Below are 13118 nucleotides of genomic sequence, written 5' to 3'. Positions count from 1 at the left end.
GCGCCTCGCGGACCCGGCCAATCGGGCGCTCTCGCCGGGAGTTTTTTATCCCGTTATTTACACCGAGGACGGAGAAGACGGTTCCCCATATCCCCCCGCCCTACCCGCGCACCATGGCATCTCGCTCGCACCCGGGCGGCGGGCACTCTCCGTCCTATTCGCACCGCGCTCTCCCTGTGCGCCCGTCGGCGCAGGAGAGGACACTCTCGTTTCGGGATCCGTTGAGGTAGCACGCGTATCTCTCGTCACGGGACAGGATAGAGAAAAAGTGTCGGGACTGAGTGTCCGAAGTGTGTGTGTGTGCGTGGTAACGCGCGCGCGTACCGCTCCCGTGTTTTCCGGAAACTTGTGAAACGGCGCGCGCGCTCGCTTTCGCTCGTTTTCGAACGTCAGTGTTCCGAGCCGCCCGCAGGGATACACACAAGCGCCTTACTACGAAACCGCCGTGCGCGCTGGTGTGCGCGCATCGAGTACAGTGAACGCGAATGTGTGTGCGTGACAGAACGTCGCAGGAGGATGCGGTGTTGCCGGATGTTATAGGCGCGAATACGCGTACGCGTAGTGTGCTGTACGTTACGGTGTGAGGCCGCCCGAAGAGAGGAATAGACGCGCGCGCGCGCGCGCTCGTTCGACGGAAAGGGAGAGAGAGAGAGAGAGAGCGCGTACGGCGTCGTCGTCGTCGATCGATCGATTTCGACTCGTTACCGGAGGTGGAAAATCGCGAACTGTTGGCGTTGCTGGCGTAGCCGCCAACCGCGTACGAATTCACGAGCATCATCGCTACGGTGGTGTACGCCACAGTGACATTTGCGGTGCGCGGTGCTATCGATGAAACCAGGCCTGGCAACGTCGCACCGACTGCCCTCGCACACAAACGCGCGCATACACGTACCTAGAAGGGAACTTGGGGTGGCTGGCTGGTTGGTTGGTTCGCTGGCTGGCAGGCAAGCAGGCTAGCGGACAAGCAAACAGGGCAGGCAGGCAGGCCTGGCAGACGGCTTTCTTGTTCCGAGGACGGTGCTCCTGGTCGCGCCGTCTCTCTTTTCTACCTCCATTGCGCTTACTCTTCCTCTCCCTCGGTCCCCCATGCCGCCTCACCCTCGTCCTCGGTAAACTCAATCGCGCTCTCGTTCTCTCTCCTCCTTTTTTTCTCTCCTTCTCCCTCCCTCTCTCCACGATCTTCTCTCTTTTTCTCTCTCTCGTGCCCATGCCGCGCACGTACCGTTGAGAGCCTCTCCCTTCCCCTGCCGCGCTCTTTCTCTGCCTCTCTACCCCCTCTTCTCTCCTCTTACCTCGAACGGATCGGGCGAGTCCACTAGGCTTGCGAGGGGTGTTTGGCAGACCTCGTCTCTAGTCGGCCTCGATCCGCAGAGTGCGTCAGACGCCGCGAGTCGATCGCTCCGGTGCACGGGTGTTCGCGAGCCGTAGCATACGTGAGTTCGTCGTGGGGCCCGCGGATGCCATTGCGCGTCACCTGCGCATAGCCGCGGCCCGCGGCAGTCCGTATTGCGGCCAGTTTACGCGTTCAGCCTGGGACGCACTCGATCAGCGTATATCCGTACGACGGCCATGTTTGGTGTTTACGACGTGAGGGGGAGTCGCTGACGTCACGTACGAGCGAGCGAGCCGATCTCGCCCGAACGGCACGGCGGCTACGGTCGACGGGCGGCAGCAGCGACAGGCAAACGGCGACGACAACGACGACGAAGAGGAAAAACGTGCCGCGCCACACCACGCCGGTAGCCCACCACCGATACACTCGCGCGCCCGCGCACAGCGAGCGGGGCCCACCAACGTTCTCGCCGTTGTCGAATAAGAAAATCGACGCGGTAGAGAGAGAGAGAGAGAAAGAGAGAGGACCGCGTGTACAGTGTATGCGTGCGTACGTACGCGCGCAACCAACGAAACTGGAATCGCTCACCGGGTGCCACTGTTCGGCTCCTCCTTTCCGATGGGACGCGCGAACACGCCGATCTCGCTAAATGTGATCGCCGCTGCTACTGGCTTTCCAAAAAACATCGTCCCCTCCGCCTCCTCCGTCACGCCGCTGAAATAGCACTCGCATCCGTAAAGCCGACTTGCCGCGCGCGACCGATCGCCTCCTCGCGGGAAAGGGAGCAGCGGTCTCGGGCGATGCCGAGCGACGTCGCGCCGCTCAGGCAGATGACGACGGTGACGCGTCGCGGCTGACAGCACGTCCGGGCGATGCGCGATGCGGAGTCGCGAACAAACTGACTGCTCGATTGTCATCGTGGAGGCAACCACACACGATCGCGCCACGTGGTAACGACGCACGCACGTGTCTCTCCTCGCACACGTCTCTCGGGCTGTAACTCGGCGCATGCCGGTGTCCGCGCGAAGGTGCCGCGATCGATCCGACCGGACGATCGTCTTCTCGCGCGACGCAACGTACGACGCACGTGCAACACAGTGATCGCTCTCGATTTACGCGTACCCGCGCGCGCGTGCGTCATTGCGCGTGTGTACACGTACATGCGCGCGTGTCTGTGATCGATCCGCCTGCCGTCGGTGTGTCGTCGTCGCCGTCGCCGCCGGTTTACATATGGTGTTTTGCGGGTTACCGCGCGCGATACGCAGCCACAAGCCGAACGGGGATCGTCCAGGACACCAGGATTAAAAGGATCGCTCCGTCCGTCATTTAAACCATGGAGCTGGGCGACAGAGTTTACGCCGCGGAGCGGATCACGAAGAAGAGGGAAAAGCGGGTTAGTATCTTGATACGGGCGGCCGCGTCCAGATGGCGCTACCAGCCGGAATCCGTCCGCGCGCCGTTACCGCCTCTCTCTCTCCCTCCTACCTCGCACCTCTCTTTATCTCTTTCTGTTTTCTTTTTTTTTTTTCGTTCTCTTTCGCGCTGACAGCCGGCTTCGCGCGGCTGCCGCCGCTTCCACACGACGTTTGCGGCTCGGATATCGGGCATTATGCGCCGCGTATTATTATACGGAGGCCCAGGTATACCAGGGCCTTTTCTGTTAATCCTGTTACCTGGTGCACAATGCCGTTCGCGTACTCGTCGAATCGCGAGTCACACGCTCGGCGGGGGGACATCGATCATCGTCGATCCCACCGGTTTTGCCCATCGGCAAGATGATTATCGATTCGCTTCCGTTAACGAAACCGCGATTTCGCGCCCCGTTACGTTTGCGACATATTGACGGGAAGAATAATAACGGCGTGTCTCTCTCGAAACGCATTCTCCGTTATTTCTAACGTGTAAAATGATGGCTGCGAAAAAGGAGAGAGAGAGAGGGAGTAAAAAGTGAATAGAACTTTCCTCGAAAGGCGGCTCGTTTCTAGCGCGCGATGTTCTCGGAGCGAGTTCTCGGAGCAATTCCGATTATTTATTTTTCTGATTTATTTTCGTTATGCATCTCTCGCAAGCAAAACGCACAATTGCGGACATTGCGTCTAAATCGATTACATTTTAATAAATATACAATAAGTCGCTCGCGCGCGTCTGCTAAAGGCAGTGGAATTAAATAATCATGTAATCATGTATATATAATGTATAGGAAGAAACTTTTACTCGCGCGCGTTGCACGCTTCATTGAAACATTAATATGATAATCTTGGCTCGGCGAATACATGAATACGTATTGGTTGCGTCTTTATTGTTATTGTCCTCGGTCTTAAAAGCAAATTGAGAGAACTGCTGTGTAAAAGAAGGTATCCCCAACCACGCACACTCCGGCACCGACTATACAATTTTCTGGTTAACGGGAGTCTCCGGAGGCGGGCAACGGTGGGCTTGCTGACGGATAGGAGAAAGGCACCGTATGGCATGGCGATCAGCTGGCAGCAACCGGTGGCGTGTTTCTATGAAATGTGTGCGCGCCGCGTAAGGGAGCTGCAGTGCCGCGGAAACTGTAAAAAAATTCCTTTCGCAAAAATTCTTCGCGAAACTTTGCGCGAAGTCGCGAACCCGCGCGCCTCCCCCCCGGGTTTTCACGCCATCCGGAAATCGCGAAGAGGACAAACTTGCTGGAACGAAACGTGTCGTGAATTAAGTCGTAAAGAACAGTGTCGTAAAACAATGCGAAACCCGCCTTAACCCTTTGCGGTCCTGCGGACTCGACGTGGCGCTTTGCGCCGAGTCTTCCGCATGGATTCTCTTCGAGCACTTTTGAATCGCCGCACAATTACAACTGGCGAGCTATCGTTTGCGGAATCACCATGTAAATTCGTTCAAATAATAAAGACTCTTTGATTCGTATTTACACTTAAGAGTAGTTTTAAATTATAACTGAGGAAATACTCGGATCTTCGCTCATTGTAACTTGAGAAATAATTTAAATCACGAAAAGTTAAACGCCAACTTCGCACCGAGACTGCAGTAACGAACCAACGTGGGGGAGAGATTTTTTTTTGTATTCGAGCCGCATCCGCGAGATTTTCTTTCTTCCGGTGCAGTTTAAATCGTCCTGCGCCGCCTGTTCGTACATGCCGCATCGAAGATCACCGTCCGGTTTTGAAAACCGAACAAATCGAACCTCGCGAGGTGATGTGTAAAGCGTCATAAAGCGCATTTTCTCCCCCCGCGAATCGATGACACGATTGTTACGCTATCGACACGTAACAATATCGGGTAACGGCGTCCCCGCGAAGGGACGACAACCTGCTCCGGCGTTATCACGTCGATCACGTCGTCCAGCTTCATTCGTAGGGCTTCATACGCGTGCCGCGTTTCGCGACGTATCGCGCGTGTCATTGTTTTCCAACTGTCACGCCTGTGCATCGCGATGGGGCAGCGGCGTGCTGTTTCTGTCATTGGCCCACCGCCAATGGGTGAGCTGCCCATCGGACATCGACGTAACCGGCCGTGCTATCGACCGTGTTTTATGCCTCGAGACGGTTTCGAAAATTCACGCGTTTTCCATAGCCGCTCAACCGATCTCTTCTCTCCGCTCCCCTCCCCTTTTGTCCCTACATTTTTATCGGTTTTAGGAGCGCGAGGACATCGTCTGTACTAGACGTTGCTGAAGAGCTTGAGGATTACGAATTGAAAATTAGAATTTGATCAATCGGCTGATTTTGTTTTTAATCTGTTTCAGACTTCAACTTGATTTTAGTCGAATTTTAATTAAAATCTCTACTGTAAAAGTTCGAAGAAATCAAAATATTTGAACAAATATAAACATTTTTTTTACATTTTCTGAAATTCTTTTCGTATAAAAAATTTCAGAAAATGTAAAAAAAAATGTTTTTATTTGTTTAAATATTTTTATTTAGAAGAATTATATTTTAATTTTGAAAAACTGATAAAATTAATGAAAGAGTTTCCTTCAAAATTGCATTTTTCAAAAAATGGTCTTTGTGAAAAATTGTTTCAATCGAACATTTTAAATTGAATACGTATTATTTTTTATTCAATTTAGTTTTGATTAATGATTTTTTTAATATCTAGTTTTCTTAAAAATTGTATTTAAAAAAATAAGATAAATTCTCTTTTTTGTGGATGTTTACTATTAAGTTTGAAAGCCATTATATGCTTTCGAAAAATTTTAACGTTTTTCTATGCTTAAATAATTACAAATATAAAAAATAAAATTTTTATAGATTATTATTTGAATTTGAATATGGCCACCATTTAATCTTATCAACAGATTTTTTATCAACGTTATTTCCAAAAATTAATACTTCAAATGCTTTTCGATTTTTTAATGAAATGTATTAAGATTGTTATTACATTTTTATTGTTAAAGCACGAAAATGTTCACAATTCTTTCTAATTTCTAAATATGAAAAATTAATAAGATTAGTTTTTTAATTTGCGGCATTCAATGAAGCGCGTCGTTTAACTTAAGAATTTAATTATTAATTTTACATTGTTGGAAAAAAACTATCTAAAAATGAGTGGAGAAGAAAATTAACATTAAGGTTGAGATTATATTCGAATATACTGGTTTCGATTTCTTTTATCCTTTTTTCTAACATTTTTAATACATAATTTGACGCGCATATTGGAGCACACTTAAAGCACGAAATTCCCTGTCTAAATCACGGTCACGTATTATGCCTGTTGATTAATCGAGAAACTTAATTATTATTGTTATATTACTAATTATTATTGTTATACTGAAATTATTGCTTGTGAAACATTGATGTGTCGAACTGCGGAATATCATCTCTAGCTATTATGAAACAGCGTTGCATAATTTCTCGAACAACGATTAGTCATTAACACGCGGCGAATATTTAGATAGTAAGCATGCGCTTTCCGAATGTGCCTCCGATATGCGAAATTCACATGTCAAGCATTTATGACGTTTGCTCCATATCTCATCACTGAATTAATATCCTTGTCGCTAAATTCATTACTCTGATTTCACGCAGTTTTTCTCATCACTTTCCTCTCTCAACAATCCGTGGTTTTTTTTTCTGTACTTTTTCTCCCATGATACCATCGAGAGATCCATCAATCTCGGAACATAAATAAATGCATTCTACCCCGTGAGGGAAGTTTATTAGTGCGCGGGCGCCATTATTTTGCTACTGCGCATCTTCGGGAATACAACACCTTGTCTATTTCCGCCATGACTCTACCCGTTTATCTCGCGCATTTATCTTGGCCCGGCTTTAAGTGCTTTAACACGTTGACTGACGGCGAATCGCTGCTTTCACCGATCAGCCCGGTTCGATCTGCCCGGCGATCGATAAAATGTGCGAAGGACCGCCGTACGAGACAAAATCGACCGCGTTGCCCGTCGTAACGGCGCGTCTCCCGCGTCGAATTAATTATCGCGCTACGATAGTCTATAATTACGCGCGCTGATAAGCGAGTCGACTCTTACCGATTGGCAGATTTTATCGGTGCACGATCTGTCCGGCGCGCAACACGTGGACGTAAGCGGCATAATCCCGATGTTTCCGTATAAGCACAACTGGCACAGGATAATGATAGATCTAATTACGAGTAAATGTGAAAGTGATTAATGCGCAATTACGCGCCAATGACGGAGGATGCGTGAGGAGACCGAGGTTGTAGAGATGTTGAACGTCGCATCGTGGATGCATCGCAAACAAGATGTTTACGATGCCTGTAGAGAAAAATGTATGCGTGTCAGAAAAATATAAACGTCATTCAAAACTTCTTTCTCCCGTGATCGAAGATACCAGAAAATTTTTTTTTTACCTTTTTCCACGATCGATTATCACTGTTGTTTTATACTCGTTAATATTTTACATCGATATACCCATGTCTCTCGTCACGTTTTTAGAAATATAACAGTTCGATCGCAAATTTTCCCGGACGGACAGACATCCCACGTGGTGACGTCGCGATAATTGAGAATAATGAAACGACAACTCGCGCGCGCTTCCTCACGTGTCGCTCGACGCAGTGACGCTTATCGTATTTGCTGTCAATGTAATTGTGTTAAATGATTCAATAATTTCTCTCCATCCTCCCGTATTTCGGTTTGAATCAACATTCGTGAATTTTTACCGTGTATAGCAGTCCACAGCTTACAATTTCTCGTTCATTAAAAATACACGTGTTCATGTTTTTACGTTGAAAACCGTGGTTGACGATCGTAGAATTAATTAACTTTTTCTTCTTTTTCAGGGGAAAATCGAGTATTATGTCAAATGGAAAGGATGGAGCAAAAAGTGAGTACGAAATCGAAGATCTGTCATTACACGGAACGACGCTCGTGACTGGTGTAATTTCTCTTCTGTTTCAGATACAACACGTGGGAGCCGGAAGAAAATATCTTAGACGTAAGATTAATCGAATTGTATGAAGAAAGTCAAAAAGGCGCAGAAGTAGTGCCCACCAGAAGGCCGAGGCGAACTAGATACAACGTAAGAACAATCTCTCGCTTCAAATAGATAATTATCTACTTCGAATAAATTGCGGGATATCGAGTTTAGTACATCCCATTAAAATTTTAACAAAGTGCAATGGTTAAATTAACTGTACAGTTTTATTAATATTTTTTATATGCATTTTAATAGTCTGTAGTATTTTAAGTAGATTCTTATTATTCGAGTTTAGTAAATTTCGTCAAAATTTTAACGAAGTGCAATGATTAAATCAACTGTACAGTTTTATTAATATTTTTTATACGCATTTTAGTAGTCTGTAATATTTTAAATAGATTTTTATTATTCTTTGCATTTGATTGAATGTTAATTATCTCTAACAAATTATTTATAAAAAATCAGAAAGAAATTGTTAAATGTTTTCCTAAAGAAGACAGATTTCCAAAATAAATGCGGAATATTTTTAGATGGATGCGGAATATTTTAGACGTATTTAGTTAAAAAATTTTAATGCAAATAACATGGTTGTATATATGTATATATAACTTATGCTGCTACCATGTTTTTGGTACGAAGATAACTCAAGAGACCATTTATCACTTCCGCATTGCACTGAATCACTTTAATAGCTTAGTATCTCAGCGAACTTTATGGTGTTCTTCGCTGAGTATAGCTGCTCATAAAATCTTTCTTCATTTTGTAAAACAGTCGTAACTTATAAACTCGAGGGTTAACAGGATCATAAAGTTGGATTAGACATGTGTTTCTTGCACACAACTTAATTGACGGTGATCTTCATTTTCAGGAACAACTGTCTAATCTTGTTGTCGATGAAGAGCCCGGTGGAGACGAGAGGGTAGGCGAAGACAGTCAGGATGAATCGACGACGGGCAGCACTTCGGCGTCCCGGTTAAATTCCGTAGCCCCTGACGAGGATACCCTCCCAAGTTCCTTAGACAGTCATGAGTCGCCAGAATTGGCATCAACGTACAGCGTCGATTCTGACAGTTCGAACAGTAGTATGGACATACCCCTATTACCTAGGAAAGAACGTATGAAAAGGAAAGCGGAGGTCCTCAGCCAGTCCGGCAAGATTGGCGTAACGATTACCACGAGCAGTCCTAGTAGTGGCAGTGGTAGCCCACCTCCGAGCAAAGTTCCTCGGTTATTGCCTTTGAAAAACAACCCCACAAATCCGTCTTATGTGAGTTTCAACAATAATTCCGCAATAAATGATCTATTATCTATATGCTTTGAATGCCGCACTGAAATTAAATTATAACATTATAGGCTTCGAATTTTTTAATGTTTATGAAAAAAATTAAAAATAAGTAAATAAGACTTAACTAATCAAAAAATTAAACATCTGACACATAAAAACTTATTTAACTTACATACATGAATTGCAATCTATTTAGATTATAAAGGGACAAAAGTGTTGCTAATGAATGCACATAGCAAAAGAGAAATAATTAAAAATACCAGTAAATACTAGTAATTTTGACGTTACGTCTTGCTGGTTAGTATAAAAGCAAAGATACTTTAACATTATAGAGTCAACACAAGGCCAACGGACAGAATCAAAGAAGGCCGTCATCCTCCAGCGTGAAGTCGACACCGGAGGAGCCTCTGCCGGCAGTGCCGACGACGCCGGCGCCGGCAGTACAGGACAAGAAGCGTCCCGAAGCTGATGTACCTCACGGTCCGCCACCGTCTCTTCCGCGTGCACCACCGGCACCGCTGTCCCCTCAGATAGACACACCTCTGGAGCAAGTCACGACGAAGAAGAAGCAGTTGTCGGAGCAGCAAAAGCAGGACAAATCAAACGGCGCAGTCGCTGCTGACAAGGCGAACGGTCACAAATCACCAAGTCCCACGGACTCGTACACCAATAACAATAGGTTACCCGCTGTCGTGAATGGACACCATAGCCCTAACAATAACAATAACAACAATACCAACAATAACAACAACAACAACAACAACAATAATAATAGTTCAAGCGTCAAGCAGACAGAGATTTCCACACAGATACAGAAGTCAGAGATTTACGTTCCACTCACGAATCCCGGCACGGATTATTGGCACGCGAGAAATCCCGTGGCGGATCAAGTGTTTATCACAGACGTTACCGTTAATCTGAAGACCGTTACCATCAGGGAATGCAAGACTGAAAAGGGCTTCTTTCGAGAGAGAGATCCCAAAGAAACCCTTTGAGCTTCAAGAACGATATCCGTCGTCCTTGACGGTCCTGCATCGGGGATATCCGCTCTAAGCTGCGTCGAATCACAATGTGTAAATATAAATTATTTTCACTCGTTGGATGTTAAGGCGAGGATGTAATAATGATACCAAGTAAGTTAAACTTCTGATGATTGAGATGAAGATGACGTCACACAGTGTCGCGATAAAAATTGCCAAAGTAATCGAGCATCGCGTAAAGATCTGTAGCATCGAGATATTCTTGGAGTTCCAAGAACATCGAATACCGATGCTGAAATCAAGATCAATTGATCAGCGTTTACTGCATGAGATCCATGAATTTTTTTTCAAACCGAAATTTGATCATTATGTCCAGACAGGTCGTTGTGTGCGATTCTGTGTAAATTGATTGTAAAGACTAGACAATGTCGGTATGATAAGTTTATCGAGTATACATCATACCTGCTATCCATGATATATATTTTAAAAATGCTTGGTAGATTTTAACCACACGCTGAAGATCTGAAAAACATTAGAGGATACTACATTTTCTAGTTGATTTTATTATTTGCTTGTTTTTAGAGCGCTAAGAGAATGCTATAAAGTAAAATCTTCAACTTTCGTTTTTACACTACGGGATATATATTATATATACGAGATATATACCTAGAAACAAAGAAGTATTTTTCTAATTCATTTTTAGAATATTGAAACTGCTTCGCGGAAGCGATTTGGGAGGGGGACGTTTCGAGTTATTTTGAAGGAGGGGAGGATAAAAAAGTAGTTTTCAACGCGTTACGATGTTATATCCCCATTCATCGATGAACTTTTGCTATGTGCTGGGAAATTGAGTGTCGCGAAAGAAAAAAAAAGTGTAAATTAGATTTTGAATGTACGTAAGAAAGTGTAGAGTTCAAGAATTTCGGACGATTACAAAAATGTCTCGTTTGATTCGGAGGAAAACACGATTGCGCACAGTATTTTAATCATTGTCAGTGGTGATAAGTTTTCTCGGTTTCAGTTCAATTCGCGATACCCGTTTGACAACATGCATTTTTCCGTACCGTCGAATGCTTCGTTCAATTTTGTGTATATTCTTGTGTATAATTAAGTATTTTTATTATTTAGTGTAGAACGTCCCATATTATATCGAACGTGACAGTCCCGCGAGATCATTGCATATCTCTTAGTGAATCTATTTTATTTGTAGTTTTCGATCAAGTATCACCAAATAGACGCCTCCTTTGGTGACAAAGGGCGAAATCAGTACAATCCAAATCTGATTTAATTCAAGTTGACACTCTACGTGGTACACTGTCACCTCGTTTTAGCGATGCTGCATCTGGCGAAGGTGCGTTTGGCGCGCGCTTTCACAATCACAATGATGATTAAATTTATATTGTTCAAGATTGATATCGGCCAATCTTCCTCATTATTACTCCGTCAGTGCGTCACCCATTCTTTCTCACGGTAAATGCTCCTATTATTACGCAGAACTTAAAACTGTGTTTTGTTATTATATATAAATGAAAACATTTTATTCCCTGATTTGAGAATAAATTTATAAAATCTCGGTAAGAAATAATAATTGAAAAAAAATCTATGATTTGCGAATGGCTTGTGATACCATGATTGTATCTCAACAGGAATTGAAGCAGCTTTAAATCTTTTTCCTCTCGATATGAATTGAAGAAACGTAGTATTTTGGAATGCAGTACCACGTTTTCTTCTTCCTCATATTTTTTTCTAATTTTCTTCTATTATTTTTTTTATTGGTCGATTTTTTCTCAAATTATGTTTCCTGATTATTAGATTTAACTTTTGTTTTTATACGGAGTATGTCCTGCTGTATGTATGTACTGTAGGAGCCGCGTGAGAAAGAATGAAGAATCCCAAGCACTTACGGGAGTTCAATTCGAAAATAATCGAGAAATATGTTCGAAGAGTGATGAAAAGAAATATAGAATAAGTTAATTTTGTCGATATGATAAAATATTCTCCGGGAGATGCATTTTAATTTAAGCAAGGATCAATTACCCATATAGTTTCGTTCCATGTCTAGACACCAAATACAGATGACAATGATGCTTGTGCTTACTTACGAACGATTGAAATGTTAGGCTCCTTTTTTCGCGTAACATACATGCGTATCATCAACTTCAGGTGTGCATATGAATTGAATTGTAACCAGTGCCTATATATACAACCATTCAGTAGAACAAACAATTATTCCTGAATCTACAGAATTAAGTTTAAAAAAATTAATGGCAGAGATGAAATCAATTTGAAGATAATTCAATACAGACAATGCCACATTCCATATTAAAGAATTTTTAAACTTTATATTTACATATAAAGTTTAACAATATCATATGTAAATTATACTTTGTCGTAGATACATATATAAAATTGCTTACTATTTATAATTTATAAAATTATCTACACGTTTAGTGATAGAAATTTGAAATTACTACATCGGCGTCTTTGCTTCGGCGTTTCTTGTATTAGGCACGTGCAGCATCGCTAAAACGCGGTGCGGTTACTTGATAGAGCAACGGCGCGGTAGGGCCCCTACTGTAGACAACGTTATGTTAAAGAAAAAAGGATTAAATATATATTAAATGCGCAAGATTTAATATATATTTAATGTGCATATATACGTGTTAAATTTAAATAATATACGTTGCTTATTTATTATAACTAATACGAGGACTTTTTAGGTTTCTACATTCTTAATGTAGCTGTAATTAGACTATATATACATATATGTGCGGTGTGTCTGAGAGCGTGTTCGGCACCTGGTAGGACGTTACTTCGTGCGTCCAGCATGATTTAGCGCGTCAGATAACCGCGTCCCCATATGTTGGGACCCGATAAAGTTTTTGAGAAATTTTTCAAAGAAGAAAATCCCGACGATCTCTTGAAAAATGATGATAAAAGAATATATTTATGTGTGCATGTTTGTTCCTTTTTTTTTAACGGGGGCCATTTTTTGTGTAAGATTTAGATTGACATATTCGTTACGATTATCGAAGATGTGCGGAAGATTGAAGTATACATTTCAATTGTTGTGTAATGTAAACCACTGTATATATACATAAGGAAAGCGTTTCCTTGTAAAAAGAAAACTG

At 43.5% G+C, this 13118-nt stretch overlaps 1 protein-coding gene across 1 annotated transcript; it reads left to right on the top strand.

Annotated features, from left to right (window-relative positions):
• The first annotated feature begins 218 nt into the window (after nucleotides 1-218).
• LOC105453092 (polycomb group protein Pc-like) lies at nucleotides 219-12383 on the top strand. The gene is made up of 5 exons (XM_011694795.1): nucleotides 219-2726; nucleotides 7586-7629; nucleotides 7704-7824; nucleotides 8591-8989; nucleotides 9340-12383. The coding sequence occupies exons 1-5, from the start codon at nucleotides 2667-2669 to the stop codon at nucleotides 10000-10002; spliced, it is 1287 nt and encodes a 428-aa protein (XP_011693097.1). The 5' UTR covers nucleotides 219-2666; the 3' UTR covers nucleotides 10003-12383.
• The last annotated feature ends 735 nt before the right edge of the window (nucleotides 12384-13118 follow it).

Source organism: Wasmannia auropunctata, unplaced genomic scaffold, assembly GCF_000956235.1.
Source record: "Wasmannia auropunctata unplaced genomic scaffold, wasmannia.A_1.0 LD336005.1, whole genome shotgun sequence".
Taxonomy (NCBI): Eukaryota; Metazoa; Arthropoda; class Insecta; order Hymenoptera; family Formicidae; genus Wasmannia; species Wasmannia auropunctata.
Note: the sequence above shows the minus strand (reverse complement) of the source record. Positions and strands in the feature narration are given on the sequence as shown.